At 42.0% G+C, this 24536-nt stretch overlaps 1 protein-coding gene across 5 annotated transcripts in view; it reads right to left on the bottom strand.

Annotated features, from left to right (window-relative positions):
- tmem266 (transmembrane protein 266) overlaps nt 1–24536 on the bottom strand; it is a 152514-nt gene that overhangs the window by 32241 nt on the left and 95737 nt on the right. For 4 of the 5 annotated variants that reach the window (XM_048520483.2, XM_048520482.2, XM_059640192.1 and 1 more), the window contains 5 exons: nt 22379–22533; nt 22197–22270; nt 19799–19855; nt 14349–14487; nt 816–931 (listed from right to left, as the gene is read on the bottom strand). In XM_048520483.2, the coding sequence (XP_048376440.2) occupies nt 816–931; nt 14349–14487; nt 19799–19855; nt 22197–22270; nt 22379–22533 (541 nt within the window). The remainder of the gene's footprint in view (nt 1–815; nt 932–14348; nt 14488–19798; nt 19856–22196; nt 22271–22378; nt 22534–24536) is intronic. The other variant, XM_048520484.2, reaches the window with a different exon arrangement.

Here is a 24536-nt window from a genome sequence, read left to right as displayed (position 1 = left end):
TTGAAGAGAGGTTTTAAGACAGAGGTCAAAGCTGTCTATTACTACATAATAAAGTTAAGTTAAAGTAAACAGCTCGTGAGGCCTTGGGGTTTTTTTTTAAGTTGGAGCAATAGAAGCAGCCTGAATGGAAGGGGCAACCTCCCACATATTCAGGACTTTTAGTTTTGATTTTCCAGAAGCAATTGTTGCTGGGACTTGAAGCTGGGTGGAAGGTGCAGCACATCTCTTCCTGCTACTCTCTCTCTCTCTCTCTCAATGTTCTCTCTTAAAGTTTTTTTTTCTTTCCTGGATTGGAGAATTGCCTGTGAGACAATCTATTTTACTGAATTTGCCATTTGCCAAGGGTGTGTTTATGCGATGTTATTATATTGGGCCATTTAATTAGTGGCTGTTAATTATCTATTGTTATATTAGGCTTTCCAATAGAGTTAAGTTGAAGTTCTTATTTCTTTTGTTGTATTTTTACTTTAGTCTATGAATGAAATATATTTTGTTCAAATCTGGCAGTTTGACCAACTGGATTGCATCTGGAATGCATCATTTTACACTTATCTTTAAAATAAGAAAAAGTTAGGGTCTAGACTATCTTCTGAATATACTTTGAGGGAGTGCTGTCTGGCCCATAACATCGACCAAACAACGTCACTGGCTATTATTGCACTACCTGTGGGCATTTGCTGTGTATAAATTCATTCCTGCATCACATCAATGATTGCACTTCTAGGAGTACACAGTTGTCTGTAAAGCACTTTGGGACATCCTCAGTTGTGGGAGGTGCTTTCTAAACACTGGATCTCTCTTGTGATCGTACTTACAGCTTGTTCCTGACAAATCTGTGTGAGCCGTTCAAGTTGTTCCTCTCGGACCTGTTTGGCCTTCTCGTACTGTTGGACGACCATCTCCATCTCCACCTTAACTGGCAGGACGTAAGCTGAAAGAATGATTGCCACAGGCTTATCAAAGCCAGTTACAGATAGAGGAAATGATATGTATTACCAGACCAACCAACACAGGTGAGCTTCTCTTTATTATTGCCACAACAGGAGAAATGATGTTGAAGCTTTCTAACTTGCACTCTTCAGGACAGACATAAGAATGACAAATTACAAAGGAAACAGCAATTTATACTACATGAGGAATGAGTGCTGGCTGGTTGACAAGACAGCTCTGATTGGTCAAGTTGTTGCCATGAAGAAAATACCATAAAACTATTGCTCCCCCATGCTTTTGGCTCATTTAATAAGACATAATACATTGGCATGTTCTTTTATCCTGCAGAAAACAGGTTCCCACATTTGAATATGTGTAGTTTGGCAGGAAGATTTAATAGAAAATTTCCAAATCATGAAGGGTTTTGATCCAATAAATAACAAGAAACTGTTTCCTAATGGCAGGAGTTTATTGGTAAAAAGAGGTCATACATTTAACAAAAATAGAGATAGCAGGAAAAGCTCAGCAGGTCTGGCAGCATCTGCGCAGAGAACTCAGAGTTAATATTTTGGGTCTTTTTCATGTTAACTCTGATTTGTCTTCACAGATGCTGCCAGACCTGCTGAGCTTTGCCAGCAATCTCTATTTTTGTTTGTGATTTACAGCATCCATATTTTTGGTTCTTTCAGTTACACATCTAATGTGCTTAAAAAAGAGCCAACGTGGGACATTAGTAGATATATTTTTGGGTTGAGATTTGTATTGATTTGGAATTCTCTACCTAATAGGATGGTGCTTGTGGATGTAATACTGTCTGTCAAAATTGAAGTGAATAAAATGTAAAGGGGTGAAAATTGCTTGGCTATTGAGAAAGAGATGGGAGTGGGACTAATATAAAGTGCCATTTGGTACTAGCATGATGGGCTGAGTGACCTCTTCTTGGATTAGTTGATTCTATCATTGATATTGGGCTGCAGAGGAGGCAGGTAGGTCCTCATTTTAATGTAGTGTGGGCATGGACACACAAGTTCTGGGAGATACCTTCTTCTGAAGGCGTTCACTGCTTTTTGGAATTTACTGGTGACCTTTTAAAATTACTTCATTTGGCAGCAGCTCTCAATGACCAATTTTCTAACTTGCAACTGTAGGATTTGAACTCTTCACCTCTTGGATTGCCCATCTGAGACCAAACTGCTAAGCCACAGTATCCATCAAACCTCCAATAAAACCCATAGCACAGGACTCTGCTAAGGTGTTAATCAAAATGAGTTACTGCCAAACGTGAGTTCTAAAGGATTGAAGATTTGGGGGAAAGGGTTCTACCACTTTAAGATTCACTAAAAAAAGCAGAGTTGAATCGAGAAGTAATTTTACACAGGATCTGGTATTTCTCAAGTGTTGTAAACTTGAACCCAATGGCTGTAGGAGAAAGTATTTTTCATCTAATAGATTATGCAAATCATCTCTGAATGTTTTATAATAACAGACTCTCTAAACTTTTTTTCTATTTTGTGGGCACATAACAGTTCTTTGACTCCTGCTTACTTTTGAACAATATACAGCACATTCCACAATCTCTCTGCTCTCTCAAAACAAGGAAGACTTGTATTTGTATAGCATTCTTCACAACCGCTGGACTACTCAAAGTACTTTACAGCCAATGAAGCACTTTGTTAAAGTATAGTCTCTGTTGTATTGTAGGAAATGCCTCTGCTATTTTGCACACAGCAAGCTTGCACAATAGCAATGTGACTTCAGCCAGATAATTGTTTCTTTTGACTGAGGGATAAACATTGAGTTGGGTACCAGAAATAATTCATCTCCTCTTCTTCAAAACTGCGCCATTTTAAAAAATTTTTCATCTGCCCAACAAGACTTTGGTTTCACATCTCATCTGAGAGTCAGCTCCTACCCTACTGCACTTAATGTCAGCTTCAGTTTCTGGGCTGAAACCCGAGAGTAGGAGCTAGAACTTTGAGGGCGGCACAGTGGTTAGCACTGCTACTTCACAATGCCAGGGACCTGGGTTTGATCCCACCCTCAGGTGACTATCTGTGTGCCATCTGTACATTTTACCCATGCATTGAGTTTCCTCTAGGTGCTCCCGTCCAAAGATGTGCAGGTTTGGTAGATTAGCCATGGAAAATATGGGGTTACAGGGCTAGGGTGGGGGTCTAGGATGCTGTTTGGCCAGTCATTGATGGGCCAAATGGCCTGCTTCCTCACTGTAGGGATTCTGAGAAGTTTGTGATCCAGAGGCAAACCCCACTTATTGGCTTATGGCATATTGGATCATCTCTGCCTTTGCCAAAAGAGGCACTCTCCTCAAACCCTTGGTCTCCCATTCCTCAGATTCTGAAACTCAAACTTGGAATCATCAAAATTCAACTTCTTCCCCTATTTTGTTTGCCTCCTGCATTTTTCAATCTTAGATGTTGCGACTCTGAACCTAGACTTCTCCATGAAAAGTGATCACATCAAAGAATTGACCAGAGGATGTAGTACACCTTAGCCTTCCACCACCTGGCAGAACAAGGGCTGGATACAAAAAAGGAATGACAGCTTCTCTAGGTGCCTCTCCAAGTCGCATACCAGCCTGAGTTAGAAATAGATTGATGTTCTTTCATCATCACTGCAATCCTTGAACTCCCGCCCTTACACTGCCCTTGCAGCCTCACAGCACCAGGGACCCGGGTTTGATTCCAGCCTCGGGCGACTGTCTGTGTGGAGTTTGCACATTCTCCCCGTGTCTGCATGGGCTTCCTCTGGGTACTCCAGTTTCCTCCCACAGTCTAAAGATGTGCAGGTTAGTTGGATTGGCCATGCTAACTTGTCCGTAGTGTTTAGGGGTGTGTGGGTTATAGGGGAATGGGTCTGGGTGGGATGCTTCAAGGGGTGGTGTGGACTTGTTGGGCCGAAGGGCCTGTTTCCACACTATAGGGAATCTAATCTAATCTACACTACTGTGGGTGAATCTGCATCCTATAAACTGTGATGGTTCTGCTTCCCCTCACCTTCTTAAAGACAGTCAGGGATACACTAAATATCGGAGAAAGTCTGCAGGTCAGGCAGTGTAAATGAAGAGAGAAGCAGAGTTGATATTTTGAGTCCTGTACGAATCCTCTTCAATTCTGGGGCTAAGATTCTGGGCATCACTTAGAATGACGATGTCACCAATGAAGAAAGCCTGCACAGGACTGGTCAGAGGTGCCCAGAGGACACTGTGATGGAGAGTTGACTGAGAATTAAAGGACATGCACTTCATTTCCTGGACAGACACCCTGCCAGAGTGGCATTTTAACAGACACCACTAGAGGGGAAAAGGCAATGGGTCTTGCGAAGGAAGACCTAGTGAGGTACGTTTAAAGACGAATTCCAAGAACAGTAACCTATTCGGATTCAAGCAAAAGAGATTGCAATGGACTGGATCTAGTGTCAGAGTCTTACAGCCCTTTGTCCCTCAGGGAGCCAGAGGATAAATGTTTGAATAAGTTTAACTGAGTATTCAGCCATCTATTAATAACTGAAAATAGAAAACCAGCAATACAAGTTTTATGTATTTTGAAGCTTTATAGTCAGCACAGAAGACAACTTTAATATTCAGAATAATCTGCTCAGTGGGACAGTAGAGCTTGAATCATTTAAAACATCGTGACTACGCTGGTGCAGGTAAAAGGCCAGAGAAATGTGCTTTCTCTGAGCCAATAACCCTTTTTTTGTTCTCATTCCTTATTGTTAGCACCAAATGCGGACTGAAGAAATTCAGTCTGCAGAGAAGAAATTCCGAGTCCCTGCTAAATGAACGACAGGCATGTTACCCATGAACTCTGCCACTAGAGGGAGCCAGAATACAAGAATTCAAAGGATCAACATGAATGACAAAATAAAAATCGAAAGAACTGTGAATGCTGGAAGTCAGAAACAAAAACAGAAATTTCTGGAAAAGCTCAGGAACTCTGGGCGCATCTGAGGAGAGAAATCATAGGAAAGTTCTGAGGAAGGGTCACTGGACCTGAAACGTTAACTCTGATTTCTCTCTCCAGATGCTGCTAAAGCTGCTGAGTTTTTCCAACAATTTCTGTTTTGGTTCAACATGAATGATATTGGGATTGAGTTGAGGGCACCTGTGTGTCCCTGACTGTTGTGCTAAATAATTAATTGCTAGTTCCCTAATACGCAGTTAGCATTTAAATTCAATCTAAGTAGAACCAAATGGACGAGTCACCTACTTTTCCCTGACATTCTCTAATTACTTCAAAATATCATGCCCCAATCCTGTTTTAGTGTAAATGGTTTATGCTGCTTTTAGCTAGTTGGAAAGATTTCAAAGTCCATTTTCTCTTCCTTATTGGACAATGGATGTTAAAGGGTTGATCAAATCAAGGTGCCTGGTCTGCTACAGTTACAATGAAGCCCTTTGGGAACCCTACAAGTAACATGGGTTTGGAAGATGCTGTCTTAGGGATCTTGGAGAATTTCTGCAGTGCATGTTGTGGATGGTAACTGCTGCTGCTACCTGACATCAGTGGTGGATTGAGAGCATGTTTGTGGGTGTACTGCCAATCAAATGGGCTGCTTTGTTCTTTTGCAATTGAATGAATTCTTTTGGACCTACTACAGCACCTGGTGCGGCCTGGCCATCCACAAGTCTATGATAGGTGCAGTCACCTGGTTCGTGGTGGAGTCTGGGGTGAGTAATAGGTTGATGTGACTGCTTGATTCCTCTTTCCTGTAGTTCTATCCGTGCTTGGCTGCTTCTGGAGAAGTAACTTTGGAACTCATAAGAGAATTTTGAGACCTTCCAAAGCCAGTGGGCTTCACAGGGAATATATCCATAGACAATAACACTTTGGTATTAACTCTTCAGGCTTACCCCTTTTAACATGCTACTTTAATTTTCACAAAACTATGCTTTCTCTCTGTGACAAATTTCTGTCTGATTTGAAACAAACCGAACCTTTCTTAAAAGGTCTGTCTGGAAATGTCTAAAATATAAACTGAATTCCAATAGTCTTCTAATGAAGTAAGTACATCATTAATATATATTTTCTTTCGCAGACCATCAGTTCGTTCTCATGGATGATTTGTGGGACCTTGCTGTGCACGAATTAACTGTTGTATTTGTTCTTTATAACAATAGCCACGCTTTGAAAATTCCTTATTGGCTGTAAGATGCTTTAGGACATCCTGGGGTTGTGAAAGGCGCTACATAAATGCAAGTTTTTTTTAAAGTTATGAACCAGAATCAGTGGCTTAGATGGTTTCCCCACTAATTTCGATCAATGAAGAGACTAGATCATTATACAAGTTATAACGAATATTAAACATAAGATGGCCCTCGCACATTCGTCCGAAAATTCTTCATTTCTCGTATACCGTGCGCCAGTTTTGGGAGCAGAGTTGGTGGGGTGGGTCTACTGAGGCTTTTTCACAATTGCTGTTTTCTCATTTAAACATCAGACATACCAGCAAATAGCCTGAGGCAGAAATTCCCCGCGGTGTGCAGGACCACGGACAGCGACTGGTGTTGGCTTATTAACGGTAGGTCCAAAGACCCGACGTGGATTTTAACCCCTTCTGAAGTAAATGTCAACAGCCATCCCTGCTCCACACACACATTTAATTAAAGACTTCGTCTCAAAATCTCGATTTTTATGCAAGTGTGGAGGGTAATGGAATTGGAATTGGAGTCCACGTGGCTTTAATCTCCTTTCCCCCTACTCCCATCCCTGAACAAAGGAGAAAGAAAACAAAGAATTGCGGAAAACCCGAAATCTGAAACAAAATCAGAAACAGCTGGAGAAAAGGTACAGCAGGGTCTTTGGGCCTGAAATGCCGATTCTGCTTTCAGTCAACAGATGCTGCCAGACATTCTGAGTTTCTTCAACTATTTCTGCTGCTGCTCCCGAACAGAGGAGTTAGATTTGTTATCTGGTTGTTTCAGGGTTAATGGTAGGTATCTTTTCCCTAGGATGGAAGATTTCAAGGCTAGAGGTCACATTTTCAAAACTGCAAGGACAGCAATTTTAAAAAGACACGACGGGGATTTTTTTTACACAGAGGGTGGTTCGTGTATGAAATGACCTTCCTGAGGAAGCTGTTGACACTGGCACCGTTACAACAATGACGAGGCACTTAGATAAGCACATGAATGGGAAATGTTTGAGGGATGTGGGTCAGGAGCAGTCAGGTAGGACTAATTTAGTTTGAGATTATGTTCGGCATGAACTGGTTGGGCCGAATAGTCTCTGTTTCTACGCTTTATGACTCTTCGGCTGCCATCGCCTTTATTGTAACAGTGAGCACGGCACAGACTGCGGTATGTCGACCAACAACAGCGGTGACTGTCAATACAATGAACGGAGAGAGGCCGGAAGATGTGCTTCTTAAAGTAGGAGACGCTGGGCTGCAGTGAGAGGTTTCCAGCTAGGTGTTTTCAGAAGTGTTACGTGCCTTTAATGACCGGGACTGTAAACAGTATTCGTCAAAGTCAGCTGCACAAGTTCGGTGATACCACGGATAGCTCCAGTCCGATCGTATTCATTCACAACAATGAAATTTTCAATGGGTCTTCAAGTATAGCATGCCCACGGATTTACCCATAGCCCCTACAGTAGGCAAAGGATAACTTTTAAAAGAATTATTCATGGGAAATGCAGGGGTGGGGAGCTGGGTAGGTCAGGGTGGGATGCTCTTCAGAGGGCTGAATGGCCTGCTTCCACACCGTAGGGATTCTATAAGCCTCAAATCTTTTAAATTCCTTCACAGGATGCAGACATGCATCACCCATCCCTGAATGGCCTTCAAGAAAGTAGTGATGAGCTGCCTTTCTTGAACTGTTCCAATCCATGGATACCTGGATAGTGTAGTTACAGGTTCAAATCCGAGTCCAGAGATTTGAACACAAGATTTAGGCCAGTGGGTAAACAGAAAGAAATTATTTCTTCTGATTGGAGGGTGCAGAACAAGAGGGCATAAAATTAGAATTAGCTACACTGTATGGAAGTGAAATAAGAAAAGATTCTTCACATAAGAGGAGCTCAAATCTTCCATCTTCACCCCCGAACAAAAATAACTCTTAAAGATAGGGAGGGTTTGATTGACTGAGATTGGTAGAGGGGAAGGATATTAAGAAGCTGGGAATGAAGTTGGGTAGAGGGAATTAAGATTTGGATCAACCTTGATTTAGCTTAATGCTGAAATGGCTTTGAGAGGCTGAATGGCTCCTGCAGTTCTTACATTTCTATATGCAGTAACAGCTGAACATTCTTTGCAAGTGATGGAGTGTTGGTCTTTGAAATAGTTTGCACCCACATGGCTCCTCCACATTGACTGTTTCTCCCAAAAGGTTGATTGTTAAATTTTAAATGACACTTTAAAAAAATTTAAGTTTGTCATCCAAATTGATTACTCCTTAAGCTAGACTCATAAACCACAGAGTAAATGTTAATGATATTCCACTTGCTCCTAATGAACAGCTCCAAATGCTGATTAGCAAACATGTGCTCATAAATATCAGTTCTGCTGATGAACAGTTTGGGAAAACAGTCTGCAATTGGAATGCAGCATAATCTGCATTAATGCAATCAAAGGAATTAAAGAAGGATATTTCTGATTCAGAAAGAACCCGGTTGGAAGAACTAACTCTCCTTTGTTCATCTCTCTCTGCATCTACAACAATCAGTAAAGCTGGAGTGGGGTGAAGACTTGTATTTCAATCTTCACATCTTATGAAGTCCTCCAAGAGTGGAGATGACTTCCTTCTACACTGGAGTTATGGGTTGTGATTCCAATGCTAGATCCAATTACTCTTTCAGAGATGAGGCTGTTTGAAAAGTCAGCTGGGTTGAATGCTCAGTTTTTCACTCAGTGTTTCATTCTGTGCACTTAGCCTACACTGTTGGACAAACTCAAGATGATTGTCACCTTTGTGCATGCTTCCTCTCCAGTTTGGACAGTTTTACTGAAGAGGTCCCAATTGTAAATAACAACTTTCATCATCTGAGGGCAACTCAAACCTCTTCACACCTGATAAACTACTTATATAGTAAATGGCAGAATGTCTAAGAGTACTGATAGGCAGAGGGATCTGGGTGCACAGGTACACAGGTCACTGAAAGTGGCAACACAGGGGAAGAAGGTAATCAACAAGGCATACAGCATGCTTGCCTTCATTGGTGGGGCATTTGGTTTAAAAATTGGCAGATAATATTGCAGCTTTATAGAGCCTTAGTTAGGCAGCATTTGGAATATTGTGTTCAATTCTGGTTGCCACGCTGCCAGAGGATGTGGTGGCTTTGGAGAGGGTACAAAAAAGATTTACCAAGATGTTGATGGAGGTCTACAAGATTATGAAGGGCATGGACAGAATGGACAGTCAGAAACTTTTTCCCAGGGTGGAAGAGTCAGTTACTAGGAGGCCATAGGTTTAAGGTGTGAGGGGCAAGGTTTAAAGGTGATGTATGAGGCATGTTTTTTACTCAGATGAATGTGAGTGCCTGGAACTCGCTGCTGGGGGAGGTAGTGGAAGCAAACACTATATTGACTTTTAAAGGGTGTCTTGATGAATGCGCAAATAGGATGGGAATAGAGGGATTCAGTCCCCAGAAGGGTAGTGGGTTTTAGTTGTGATGGGCAGCATGTCGGTGGAGGGCTTGGAGGGCTGAAGGGCCTATTCGTGTGCTGTAATTTTCTTTGTTCTCTGCTGTAACAGAGTACATAACAGGCAATTTGCATACCCACAAAAAGGAATGAACAGATAATTTGGGACGCTTTTCTGAAATTGATGTTGGTGGAGGGATAAACATTGTCCAGAAATCCCTCATACCAGCTCAAGAGTGCTGATGGATCTCAGAGGGGCAGATCAGGCCTTGATTTAATGTCTTATCCAAAAGACATCAAAGTCTTCCCTCAGATAACAAGGTGTAGAGCTGGATGAACACAGCAGGCCAGGCAGCATCAGAGGAGCAGGAAAGCTGACGTTTCAGGTCTGGGCCCTTCTTCGGAAAATGATTTTCTGAGGAAGGGTCCAGACCTGAAATGTCAGCCTTCCTGCTCCTCTGATGCTGCCTGGCCTGCTGTGTTCATTCAGCTCTACACCTTGTTATCACAGATTCACCAACATTGGCAATTCCTACTATATCTGAACAGTCCTCCCTCAGCACTGCTTTGGGAATGTCTGCTTGGATTTTGCACCTGGAGTGGGACCTGAGTCTACAACCTTCTTGCTCAGACAGTGGCGCTACCCATTGGGTCCTTACTGTCTGTCAGAAGGTTTGATCTCTGGCTAGCTGTGTGGGATGCTAGTTGTTATGCAGAGTTGTCACAGTTCCACTGGTAGGCAATAGTCATGGATCTGCAGTTCCATCCAATTAAGAAGCTGAAGCCATTATTTTTGGTTCCTGCTCCTAACTCTATCCCCCAGCTACCAATACCATCCCACTCCCTGGCAACAGTTCGAGATTAATTTAGCCCGTTTGCACTCTTGGTGCCACATTTAATTCTGAGATTAGTTTCTAATTTCATGTTTGTGCCATCACTAAGGCCTCCTATTAGCACCTCTGTAAAACTGTTATCCCTGTCACAGCTCATCTGCTACTAAAACTGTCATTCAAAACTCTATTATCCCTTGTTTATTCCAATACACTCCTGACTGGTCTAAGTTCTATCCTCTGTAATCCTGACGTAACCCAACACTCTGCTGTCATATAACAGGTGACAAGACCCATTTTCCCTACTGCCATGTCCTCACTGACCTGTAATGACTCCTGCTCAAACAAATTTCTGGTTTTAAAATTGTTATCCTTGTTTTTAATACTTTCACTCTAATATCCTCTTGCCCTACACTTCTCAAGATACTTACATTCTCCTTATTCTGACCTCTTGAGAATTACTAATATTAATCTTCCCATGGTCATGTCTTCAGTTACCAAGACTCTAAGCCCCATAATTCCCTACCTGCACCTCTTTAGATCACTGCCTCACTCTGTCTCTAAGGCAATTCTTAAAACTCACCTCTTTGACAAACATTTTGGCCACTGACCTAACAAGTCCCTTGGAGGTTTGGTATCATAGTTTGTTGGAATTGCTATATAAATGCAAGTTGTTGTTGTAAACACCTCTCCATCAAACTCAAGAGTGTGCCTATTGGAGGAAGACAGGTTTTGGGCTTGTTGGTGATGCTTTTTGCAGCCTAATAGCCTGGCATCACGCAACTATGAAGGCTCACATTTCGATAGTAGGCTCCTGCAACAGTCAGTATGCCTTATTCATGAAAAGCAATGTCGCCATCCATCCATTTATCGAGCAACAGCAACTATTACTGAGTATAAAGTGAAGAACTGTACAGATGTTTCTGTTGAATTGATTCCCCAGTCCAAAACACACAGCTTGTAAATTTCCATTGAAAATCTGTCACTTAATTGAAACTGGATAAAAGCCACATCTGCCCAATATATTTTGTTGTCACTGCACTTTCTTAACTTGTTTAATTTTGGAGCTAGTTCTTAGCTTGCAGAATGCAACAGTCACAGACTATTTTCAAAATTGAGCTAATATTAGCATTTCAGCACACAAATGTATTCACTGACTGTAGCCAGGTTCACGTCAGCTGCACACAGCCAAAGGAAAGGATTTTTCTGTTTGCTAATTTGCTCTTTTCTTATGAAAATGTTGACTCTAATCAATTCCATGGCTGTACTGATACACTCAAGCCAACAGGGTCAATTGTCAGACAGACAATAGTATAGTGATAATGCTATTGGAGTAGTATTCTAGAGAGCAAGCTCATATTCTGAGGTGCATGGGATCAAGTCTCACTGCATTAGCTTTCTGAATTTCAATTCACCTATTGAAATCTGGAAACGAAAGTTAGTCCCAGTGATGGTGACTATGGAACTAGGGTTGATTTCTGTAAAATCACATTTGGTTCGTTCACGTCCTTCAAGGAAGGAAATCTGCCATCTTTACGTGGTCTGACGTATATGTGATTCCAGACCTACAGCAATGTAATTGATTCTTAACCATCCTCTGGCTTGCTGGAGCTATTTCATTTTGCTCAAGGGATTTTTTGGATGGGAAACAGAAGTCAGCCAATGACACCCACTTTCCATAAGAGAACAATGAAAAGAATCCAATCATTGTCCCAAGGGAGAAGGCTGTTTCTTCTATCCCATTGTTATGCTTTCAAACCTCCTCATGTCCACTGCTTGAAAAATGCAGTGGGCAACATATTAGTAACAACCTTGATAGTTGGCAATTTTGACCATTTTTATTCATTCACAGGATGTGGGTATCACTGACTAGGGTAGCAGTTACTACCCATCTCTGTGTGGGGACTCTCAGAGGGCAATTGCTGTGAGTCTGGAGTCACATGTAGGCCCGAGCAGGTAAGGATGGTAAATACCTTCCCTGAAGGATATTAATGAACTGGATGGGTTTTTTCCCAACAATTGACAATGGTCATCATTAGACTCTTCATTCCAGATTTTTATTGGATTCGAAATGCAGCATCTGCCATGGCAGGATTCGAATGTCTATCTTCAGAAAATGACCTGGGTCTCTAGGCTAACAGACCAGTGATAATATCACTAGGCTGTTGCCTATATGGTGAATGGCATTCTGATTCCAGATCCACTTGCCTTTTGTAATTTGGGAGACCGGTGTGAAGCCATTATTTTTCCAAAACAAGAAATCACATCATATTTCACATTGTCACACAGCATATGTGTGTCATGTTGTCACATTGTGTGTATCTGTGTGTGTGCCTGTACTTGTGCATGTGTGTGTGTGCCATGGCCAGTCCTAAATGCATCTGTAAATTTGAGCCCCATTATGTCAGATTATTCCAGCATAGGGACTTCACTGTTTTACAAGAGCCTGCCCTCACTTCTCAGTTCACAGAAATGAGAGGAGGCTGTTCAGCCTGGTCTGCTATCCAATGAGTTGTTTCCTAATCCATCCCCGTACCTTTTTTCTGCAAGTCTCAAAACCATTCCTCAGCAAAAATTGATTAATTTCAGCTTTGATATTTTTAATTGGCTCCCAGATGTAGTATTTCAGAGAATTACGCAACCATAGAATTCCTACAGTGTAGGAAGAGACTACTTCTTTATCCTTTCGTGGATCCTGGTGTCACTAGTGTTACCAACATTTGTTGCCCCTCCCTAATTACCCATGAACTGAGCGGGTTACTAGGCAGTTAAGGATCAACTGTACTGCTGTGGGTCTGAAGTCACATGAAGCCCAGACCAGACAATGAAGGCAGATTTCCTTTCCTAAAGACATTAATGAACCAGGTGAGTTTCATAATGGTATATAGCTTCATGGCCACTGAGACTAACTTTCAATTGCAGATTTTATTAATTGATTTAAAATTCCAGTAGCTGCCCTGCTGGGATTTGAACCAGCATCACGAGAGCATCTTCAACAGAACCTATGACATTTGAAATTTACTTTGCACGAAGAAGATGTGGCTCCAGATTTTCCATAAATTGTCTCCAAACAATAGCAATCTAAAGTTTGTCTACAGCGGCGATGTCAATGATTATTAGTAATCCAGAGGTCCAGACCAATGCTTATGAGTCTGAGTTCAAATCCCACCATGGCGTTTGGTGCAATTTAAATTAAATGAATTAATACATCTGGGCTAAACTACTGATCCTATTCATGACATCCATGAAACTACCAGATTGCTGCAAAACTGATCTGGTCCTTGATGGAAGGAAATCTGCCATCTTCTCCTGGGCTGGCCAACATGAGACCATATACCCACAAAAATGTGGTTGAGTTCTAAATTGTCCTCTAAAATGGCCTAATGAACCACAGAGAAGGTAAATACAGATACAATAAGTGTTGGCCTTAGAGAGCTGTGGCGGAGTGGTAGTGTCCCTACCTCTGAGCTGGGAGGCCCGGATTCACATCCCACCTGCTCCAGAAGTGTGCAATAACATCTCTGAACATGTTGGTGAGAAATTATCACAAAATTGGTCTTGCCATCAAGGGTCATATCCTGAGAACAAATGTATTGGGAATAAAAAGCAGCTGGGGCAATACACTTATATTTGGGGTTACAGTTCCACAGGCATTTACTGCACTCCATGATTGGGTCTATTGCAGGCCAATGAATAGATGCTGAAATTGTGATTAGTCAATGGTCCATTACTGCATGTATCATGCATCTAGATAAATGGTTAGAAGATGAGTGAGAAAAACACTTGTCTTAATTTGCTGGAAATTTCTGATTCTATGACATAGACAACCATCCTGTGATTGTGAAATGTTTATATAAATTACAAGGTATATTTCAATGTGATTTAGCAAAGACTTTTCCCGTCTACTATCAAGGTAACAGGGAAAAAGTAGATCGTCAACAAAATCCAATTGGCCAATAAGTTTACCATTAAATGCCACCCACTCACCATCAATGATGCGCTTGACCTTCCAAATGCGAAGGGTGATGATCAGGCTGATGGCATCCCATGGGCTGCTGGGTCCATTTGCTACAGTTGAGGCCACCATGGGAGCCAATGACAGGACGATGACTGCACCATCAAACACCTGAAAAATTCCCAAAGGAATCAGACATTACAGCATCAGAGAATTGCTAGAATGCTTAAAGAGATCATTCAACCCATCATGTCTACTCTGACATTTCAAATGAGCCGCTGCCATTGCTCGGCCTTCACCCCATACCACTTCACCTTCTTCGTTTTCAGATATAGAGAATGGGTGTTCCCAAGGCAAAAATGTTCAATGCAATCTACCTGCACGCGTTCAGTTGCACTGTGATGTGAGGCTCCTGCACACTTTGTGAGGGTACTGTTCCTTTAAGAGAGTTGTTTTTTGTCCTGTTTGTCTTGCAAAGTGGTGTCGTCGCAGTGGCGCTGAAATGTCTCCTTCATACGGAGAGTTGGTAAACAGCTTTTCAGTTGTCCTTGGGTGTTTTTTTAAATTAGACAAAAGATGCATGAGTGGGCAGTCAGGTTTATGCAGAACAAGGGGCTGTGGGATTTGCTTTCAGTTTGATTTTGCATTAGCTGGCTGCTGGAGTTAATCAGCAGAGCTCTCTCTTGCTCTGATGCTCATGATTTTTTTTTCTTCTTTAAAGAGGCAGACCCTTTTTTCAATATTTCTTCCAGCTGGACTGGAGGAAGACAGCACACGAGGATTAAACTATTTTGCTAAATTGGGTGTGTTTCTGGCATGCTGCCTACGTCGGAACATAGAATCATAGAGCTGTACAGCTCAGAAATAGACCCTTCGATCCAACTCGTCCATGCCGACCAGATATCCTCGATTAATCTAGTCCATTCACCAGCATTTGCCACATATCCCTCCAAACCATTCCTATTCATATACCCATCCAGATGCCTTTTAAATGTTGTAATTGTGCCAGCTGCTACAACTTTCTCTTACAGTTCATTCCATACATGCACCACACTTTGCGTGAAATGGTTGCTCCTTAGGTCCCTTTTAAATCTTTCCCCTTCCACATTCTTGCAAATCCTTTCTGCACTGTTTCAAGTTTAACAATGTATTTCATATAGCGGGGAAACTAGAATTGAACACATTATTCCAAGAGCCACCTAACAAATGTCCTGTACAGCTGTAACATAACATCCTATATTCAATGCACTGACCAATAAAGGCCAGCACACCAAATGCCTTCTTCATTATCCTGTCTACCTGTGACTCCACCTGCAAGGAACTATGCACTTACAGCCCAAGCTTGCTTTGTTTGGCTGCCCAAAACCTTACCATTATGCCTTACCAAGATGCAACACCTTACATTTATCTAAATTAAACTCCAACTGCCACTCATTGGCCTATCGGATCAAAGAATAGTTGATGTTTAATAGTTGAATCATATATTAATCTTGTTAAATATTTCAACAGAGTTAAAGTTATGTCATTCTTCTTTTTGTTTTATTTTAACTGCGTTGTAAGAATAAAGTGAGTAGTACTTAAACCTAGTGATTGACCAATCGAATTAGATCTGGAATGTAGTGCCTTACTCTTGTCTTTAAATAAATATAAAAATTAGAGTCTAGGCTATCTCTTTACTTATAATATTTCGGGGTGCAATGGTCTGATCCATAACAAGTTACATAATTAGTTCACAGAGGTTAAAGGTACACAGAAACACAAAAACACAGAGGAGTTGGGCCTGCTGCCATTCAATATGATGGTAGCTGATCATCCAACCTCCTATTTATACCCATACCTGTTGATCCCTTTAACCTTAACGACTATTTCTATCTCCCTCTTGGAAATATCCATTGTTTGGACCTCAACCCTAAACTGATTTGTGCAATATTCCCCAGGGCAGAGGTGAAGTACCGCATAGTGACCCCAGGCCCTAGGGACAGGTCGGTTGACCCAGGCCTTACAATGAGAGGTCTGCTAACTGAACCACTGCCCATGACTGTAACACACCACAAGTGGCGTGGTTGTTCATTTATGGAGCCTTTCAGATGACAGTCTAATTTCCTTTTGAATGCTTCAGTTGAAACTACTTCCACAACACTCTCAGGAAATGTATTCACTGTGTGAACTAGACTTTTCTCACATCTTTTTTATTTCTTTTGCCAATTTAAATAATTTTTGCCCTTTCATTCTGTGTCCTTTCATGAGCAGTTTCTCCCTGTCTACTCTGTCCAAACCATGTGATTTAGAAACTTAGCTATGACCCCATCTAAGCCTCTAGAGTCTAAATGTGCAGCATTCAAATACAGCATTAATATAATATCTAATTATGGCATTCGACACTTTCCAGAGGCTCAAACTAATGTTCTAGGGACAAACACAGATAATGCTGGAGAAACTCAGTGGGTCTGGCAGCATCTGTGAAAAGAGAAGCAGAGTTAACGTTTTGAGTCTGATATGAATCCCTCTTCAGAGCAGTTGTGAAAAAAAAAGTCCCATCGGATTCAAAATGTTAACTCTGCTTCTCTCTTCATAGATGCTGCCAGACCTGCTGAGTTTCTCCAGCATTGGATGCATTTGTTTCAGATTTCCAGAATCTGCAGTAATTTGCCTTTATTTTAATGTTCTGAGGGTATGAGTTCAGAGCAGCTGGTGGAATTCAGGTTCAAATTATAAGCCTGGATTTGAAAGCTGGTCTCAGTAATGATGGCCATGCATTGTTATAAAAGCCCATCTAGTTCACTAATGACCTTTAGAGAAGGAAGTCTGTTGTCCTTACCTGGTCTGGTCCTCATGTGAATCCAGACCCACAGCAATCTTAATTGCTCCCTGAAATGGCACTTACAAGCCAAGAGTCAACCACACTGCTGTGGGTCTGGTGTTACATGTGGGCCTGACCAACTAAGGATGGCAGTTTCCTTCTCTAAAGGACATTAGTCAACCAGACGGGTTTTCCCCAACAATTGGCAATGGAATAATGGTTATCATTAAACATTTTTTTTTAGCGAATGCACGGTGGGATTCGAACCCAGATTCACAGAACATTAATTATTTGGGTCAACAGTCCAGCAATGATACCCCTAGGCCATCACCTCCCCACGAATGAGTGAATGGGTAAATGTGTAAGTGGGCGGCTGTAGTCATGTGGGGACAGAGAGATGTGTGAGTAAGGCCGAGTTGAACACTCACTCATACTTTGCTCATCTTCCTCCACTTGACCTGCCACCCACAAAGCAAGCTGGGAGAGGAAGGAAACCCAACTGAAGTGCAATCCACTTTTGTGTTAAAGGCAAGGGCAGCAGGGACATGGGAACACCACCCCCCGCAAATTCTGCACCCCCCTGCCCCCCCCACTCCCCGAGACACATACCATCCTGACTTAGAAATGTTTTGCTGTTCCTTCACTGTCTCTGGATTGAAATCCTGGAATTTCCTCCCTAACAGCATATGGGTCTACCTACAGCAAATGGACTGCAAGGTTTCAAAAAGGCAGCTCATCACCACTTTCTAAAGGGCAGGCAGGGACAGCCAATAAATGCCGACCCAGATGAAGACACCAACATCCCGGGATAAATTTTTTTAACAATTCCAGCATATTCTTGTTTTGAACTCAGATCTCCAGTCTTTTCAGCCTTTCCTTTCATCATTAAGATAAAGCTTTTGTGTTTACAGTGAGACACATTTATGCAGAGAGGGATGAACAAGGAAACAGCCACTCGGTTTAGTGTCCTGTGGTGTATAATTATCCCCATGCACCACTTCAAGCTGGGGTCAACAAGCGAGTCTCATTTAACTACGAATTGTAACTCTGGACGCATTGTTAATGAGCATGCTGCCAATTTACGATTGCAGCAGGACTGCTTAGCATAGCCAGCTTTCTATTAATGGTTTCTTACTGACTTATTTTGATAACAGGCAACACACTGGGTTATCATGTAATTTTCTTTTTGAAATGCGATTCAAGTTTGACTTAAACATGAACAAGAAACAAGTCTATACCCGTGTCTGTGTGTGTGTGTTTTCTATTTTCCTGTGTGTCCAAGTGATCCTGTACGTGTGTTTTTCTGTGTACATCTCTGCCTATATGTGTCTGTTTGTCTGAGTATATGTGATTCTTTGTATGTGCTTCTCATGCATGCATTTTTTTCGAGTTTGTGCTTATGTGTGTTTTTCTGAGTATATGTGTGTGTGAGTCCATGCATGTATTTTATGTGAATGTGTATTTTTCTGAGAATACATCTGTGCCTGTGTGTATGTTTGTGTGTGTGCTTTCTTGTGTGTATGTGTGAGTCTGTGTGTGTGTTTTTCTGTGCATATGTCATGTCTGTATGTGTAATAGGCAAATGTTACTTCATCTCCATCATTATTCCTTCCTCCTGCCTGTATCCATGGTGTTCTCCCCTGCAAGAACTCAGCAGCATACGTCTCCATGGAAACATGATTGGCTGCTCGACCCAATGGAGAGGTATATTCTTATTGCTTTTCCAATGGAATCAATTCCAGGATTGGGTTGGCTCCTTGACTTTTCCATTCCTGCTTTGTGAGTGAAGGTTTGGAGTGGTACACACACATAAATACAACACTCCCATCTGCACAAAGTCCCACTTCTGGCTTTACAGCTCTGATTGGGATCTTCCTCAGTCTGAGGTCAGTGGTCAAATCCCAGATACATGGCAATTGTATCTAGTGATGAAAGGTGCATATGAACAGGGAATGATCACATTGTCTCCTTCAGCCTGCTCCATACACCATGATAATAAATTACGCTTATGACCCACCCCCGCTTCTTACACCCAGCCATGTCATTTTCCAGGAGGGGATTTAAAAATATCTCAGGCCAAAAAGGGCAATAAAACCCTCTAGGTTAAATCCTCTTCAATTTCCTTAGTTCATTCCTTAGGTCCAGGTGAGCAGATGAACCTTGAGTTACTTGTTATGACGTTTACCTGATTTACTCTATCATCCCTGCCCCAGTCAAGAATCCCCTTGAAAGCAAAAGCTCCTTGACTTTCTCATCTTCCAGGTGAAGCAGTTGAAACATGTGGTCATTTCTGAATAGGATACGGAGCATAAACAAGGTGAGGTACACGTGAGCCATAATTTACTTGAGCGGCAGTATGGATCAGATAGGCTGGATGGCCTATCTCACTCTATTTTTTTTGGTGCCACTGTAGTGGCATGTTGACAATACAAAAATGTTTCTGTCCCTGCACTTGAAACTGTTGTGCAAGAAGAATACATAAAACACCTCTCTTTGCCAACACATGAATTGTTTTCCCTCCTCACAGATCAGGCAATGCAAACTTGTCAACATTGGTTTCTGGGCAGGTTGAGGGGCAAGAATTTCAACTAAGAATAATATATTCAACCTACTTTTGATGTTTTAGGCCTTGGGCATGGCTACACATGCAACAACGCGCACTGAGGTCAATGCACAGCTCACCTCCACTTTGTTCTCAATATAGTCCCAAATGCCAAGTACCACAATCCTGAAGACAGTCTGATAGAAAGAGAACACAGCAGAGACTTAGCCTTTCCAGTGCATTGAGACATACATAGCATAAGTGCGCTGTCTGTTTACAAGTCGGAGCTTTCTAGTATTGAACAGTTCCCAGATATAAACTTGCTGACTTTTCCGAGTTACGTTCAGAGAAGGAAAGGAAAGTTCTTCATGTTGACAAGAAGTTGAATATTCTACACCATGACAAGGTCATTAAACGTCAGATGTTCTACAATGCAAATCAATGATCTTAACCCCAAAGTGTTTCCTGGTCAGTGTGGGGAGAGATGGCTGTGGTATACAGCTCAGTCTGTTATGGTTCATTGGGCACTAGTGCGACATTACCATTCTCAACCAGCAGGGTGAATGAGATTGTGAAATTACTCCCTAAATTTGTTCAATCCTGCAGTACCAATCAAGATCCACTTACAAAGTGGATAAACTGGCTTCAACGGAACTAGAACTGAGCCTAAAGATTTTTGACATGGACCCCTTATTTGGGCTTGCAAAGTGTGGACAGGCTATCAATAAACATTGAAATTAGGAGCAGGAGTAGGTCACTTGAACCTTCAAGGCTTCACTGCTGTTCAATTTGTTCGGGGCTGATCATCTACCTCAATGCTATATTCCCAGTTTCTCTCCAAATCTCTTGATGCCTTTAATACCTAACAATTTATCAACCTCTTTTTTAATATACTTAGTGGCTCAACCTTCTGTGGTTGAAAATTTCATAGGTTGACCAGCCTCTGAGTGAACAAATGTTTCCTCACCCCAGTCCCAAATGGTCTTTTCTGTATCCTAAGACTGCAAACCCTGGTTCTAGACTCTCCGAGCATGGGAAATAGCTTCCCTTCATCTAGTTTGTCCAGTTCTGCTACAATTTGATATATTTCAATCTGATCCTCTTGCATCCTTCCAACTCTCATGACTACAGGCCATGTAGGACTGAGTGCAGAGAAATTTCTTCACTTAGAGGGTGGTGAGTCTTTGGAATTCTCTATTCCAGAGGCTGTAGAAGCGTAGTTGTATACTCTGTTCAAGTCAGAGATTGATAGATTTCTGGAATCTCATAACATTAAGGGATGTGGAGATAGTGCAGGACAATGATGTTGTTAGGTGATCAGCCATTAGCTAACTAAATGACAGAGCGAGCTCAGTGAGCTATATGTCCTAATTCGGCTCGAATGTTTCTTTGAAGCTTATTCCTTAAAAAAGGGAAGAAAGCTAATGAGGCTCCTTTGTTGACCTTACATAGCTGGATTTGGGGAGGGTAATTGTTCATTTTTCTAGGTTTTCTTTGCTTGCTCCCTGTTTGTTGGACTCATTTAGGTTGAGTTTCAAGAACTTCAAAAACGGAGGTTAAAAAGCATGAAATAAGAGGCCAATTCGTTCAACATCTGTTATAGGGAGCATGATGGAGACATTATCATAGAATCTGTACAGTTTGGAGGCAGATCATTCAACCCACTAAGTCCACACTGATCCTCCGAAAAGCATCCCACCCTGACCCATCCCACATTTCCTATGGCCATTCCACCTGACCCACACATCTTTGGACAGTGGAAAATACTAGAGCACCAAGAGGAAACTCGCATTGACACAGTGAGACTGCGCAAGCTCCACACAGCCAGTAGTCCATGGGTGGAATCAAACCCAGGTCCCTGGTGTCGTGAGGCAGAACAGGTAACCACTGAGCTACCATGCCACCACTGTTATGGACGGAGACTAAGCAAAGTTCAAAGTAATCAGGAAAAGTAAACATGGACTTTGTAAAAGGCATCATATTTCAGCCAATTTATTGCAGTTCTTTGAGGTAGTAACATGCGCTGGTGGATCCGGTGGATATATTGTTATTAGATTTCCAGATGGCATTTGGTAAGGAGCCACATCAAAGGTTGTTACAGAAAATTAAAACTCATGGTGTAGGGGGCTAACATATTGGCATAGATTTAGAGATTGGCTAGCTCACAAGGAGTATGGGTATTGGTAAAGTTGGATTTTTTAAAATACACCATAGTGGGAGTGTTTAATGTGGTGGTTTAATGGCAAGTGAGCAATGCCCACTCCCCTAACTTATTTACATCCCCTTATAGTCTTCTTATATCCTGCTCACAACCTACTTTCCTATCATTCTATCACCAGCCAATTTCGCAACTGTCCCTTCAGTCCCTTCCCAGTCATGTGATGACCATTATGTTCAACTGGCATATGAATGACATACATAGCCAGTGCATCTGTTATCTTAATATGAGCAGTGCCACAGGAGATATAGTAAATAACATTGCACACAGTCATTAACGACTTGAAACACTCTGTAACAAATAGCAATTCAAGGGTTTACCTCCGTGAAGAAGACAGAGAGGATGACAAGACTTATCCAGTGAATGATCCCCGCAAACTGGAATGCACTGGTAACTTCAACAAGAGAGAAAAGGGATGATGACTATCAAGAAATGACTGAACAGGCCACAGCTTTTCACTGGAGAAGAGAAGGTTGAGTGGGTAAGGTCATACTGTACTCACACTGAAGTAACTTGGTGTCGATGAGGAGCTCCAGCGTTAGGAGGAGGACAACCAGGACCACGGATGCTACCAGGAAGCAGTTGAGACCAGCACTGAGTAGGACCACTTGCCAGACAGCGGTCCGCCTCCCACAGCAAGGTTTCAGCCAGTTCGAACTAGGAGGCAGGCCAGAAAGGAATAGAGAGTTAGTGAGTGTCAGTCTGCATGTTCATGGTCATTTAGTTGCAAGACAACAAACACATTTTTAATGAGATAGTACGAACTGCCAATGCTAGAGAATCTGAGTTAACAAGGTGCAGAGTTGGATGAACTCAGCAGGCCAAGCAGCATGATAGGAGTAGGAAGGCTGACATTTCGGGTCTCGACCGTTCTAGCTATATTGTTAAAATACACAAGAGGGGAACATTATTTAATTAAGGGCCTAGAGCTCTTGTAAGGAGAAGCTGCTGCAACACTAGGTTGGCTGGTCAAAGGCAGAAAGGGTCGCTTGACCTGAAATGTTAACTCTGATTTCTTTCCACAGATGCTGCCAGACCTGCTGAGCATCTCCAATAATTTCTATTTTTGTTTCTGATTTAGAGCACCTAGAGTTCTTCTGGTTTTTATTTAGTACGCAATTTGTAATGTGTTCTGTAAATAAAAGAATGGTCAAGACGAGGATTTGAATCTGGTTTCATACGTTTCCATCTGGCCTGAGATCCATTTATCACATTTTGGTGTTCAAGAGTGTGGTCATGGAACCAAGGTGAAGTTGCAATAAAGATGAGGCATTATCTCACTGAGTTGACAGAATGGGTTGAAAGGCTTACTGTCCTCTTTCAAGGCCTAGATAAATCATATTGGAGCTGACAGTCGTCTAAAGGGAAGTAACACCTGGAGCTCTGGGTAGATTGTGGGTTGGGCTGCATTGAGATCCCAGAGTGAATATTCAGCTGGTGTTAAAACGATGCTAATAGTGTTGAAATGGGCCATGTAACTTTATCCTACTGTTTTGACACTGGCCATAGCTATCTATTGTTTCAGATGAACATTATCTGCTTTTCTCCAGCAAATCTGATTTTTGTTTTAAGATTCCCGAGAGCCATTCATAATGAAACTGCCTGGAAATCCCTTTCGTGGAATGGAGCTACAGAAGGTCAGCGATGGTGTGTATTTATGATTACTCGTGCAGGTTGTCCCATCCACTACAAATCGCGACCACATTTTCAGGAGACCTTATATCTGAAGCACATTGGGACATTCATGAGATGCTCTGCCATCCGTGCTATCACATAGTCACAGTTAAGGTGACCTATGGGTGAAGTGCTTTGGTCAAAATTGAACTTATTGTGTGCAACTTTGTGCACTGTTAAAAGGAAAGATTTGCAGTCATAGGTTTTTTTCTTATGACGGCCTCACAATGTATCAAAACCCTTAGCAGCTAAGTAAGTAGTTTTTGCTGGCATAGTTGTAATTATGAAATGGTGCATTCCAATTGTGCGCAATAAGATCCCAGAAACAGCACTGCAATTATGACCAGATAATCTGTTTTTGTGATGCTGGCTAAGATTGATTGACTTATTGTCCTGTGTACCAAAGTACAGTGAAAAGCTTTGTTTATGAGCTGTGTAGGTAGATCATAGGAAGCAAGGACGTACAGATCAAAAAGAAAAAGACTTAGGCAGAGGCATACAGGTTACATTGCACATGGTGTCCATTAGCTGGGATCAATGTTAGCAAGAGCAGCATTATTTGAGGATAGCAAGTCCATTCATTAGTCTGATAACAGCCAGGAAGAAGCTCTTCCTGAACCTGCTTGTACATGTGTTCAGGCTTCTGTATCTTCTGCCTGATGGAAGAGGTTGTAGGAGAGCATTACTGGGGTGCGATGGGCCTTTGATGATGTTGGCAGCCTTTCCGCGGCAGTGAGCCATGTAACTGGAGTCCATGGATGGAAGGTTAGCTTCTGTGATGGTCTAGGCTATGTGCACAACCTTCTGTAGTTTCTTACAGTCCTGAGCAGAGCAGTTGCCGTACCAAGCTGTTATGCCCCTGGACAGTATGCTTTCAATGCATCTGTAGAAATTGGTGAGGGTCCTTATGGACATGACAAATTTCTTGAGCTGCTTGAGGAAGAAGAGACATTGTTGTGCCTTCTTGACCGTTGCGTCAACGTGGG

This window comes from Stegostoma tigrinum, chromosome 36, assembly GCF_030684315.1.
Source record: "Stegostoma tigrinum isolate sSteTig4 chromosome 36, sSteTig4.hap1, whole genome shotgun sequence".
Taxonomy (NCBI): domain Eukaryota; kingdom Metazoa; phylum Chordata; class Chondrichthyes; order Orectolobiformes; family Stegostomatidae; genus Stegostoma; species Stegostoma tigrinum.
This window is presented reverse-complemented; position numbering and strand designations above follow the sequence as displayed.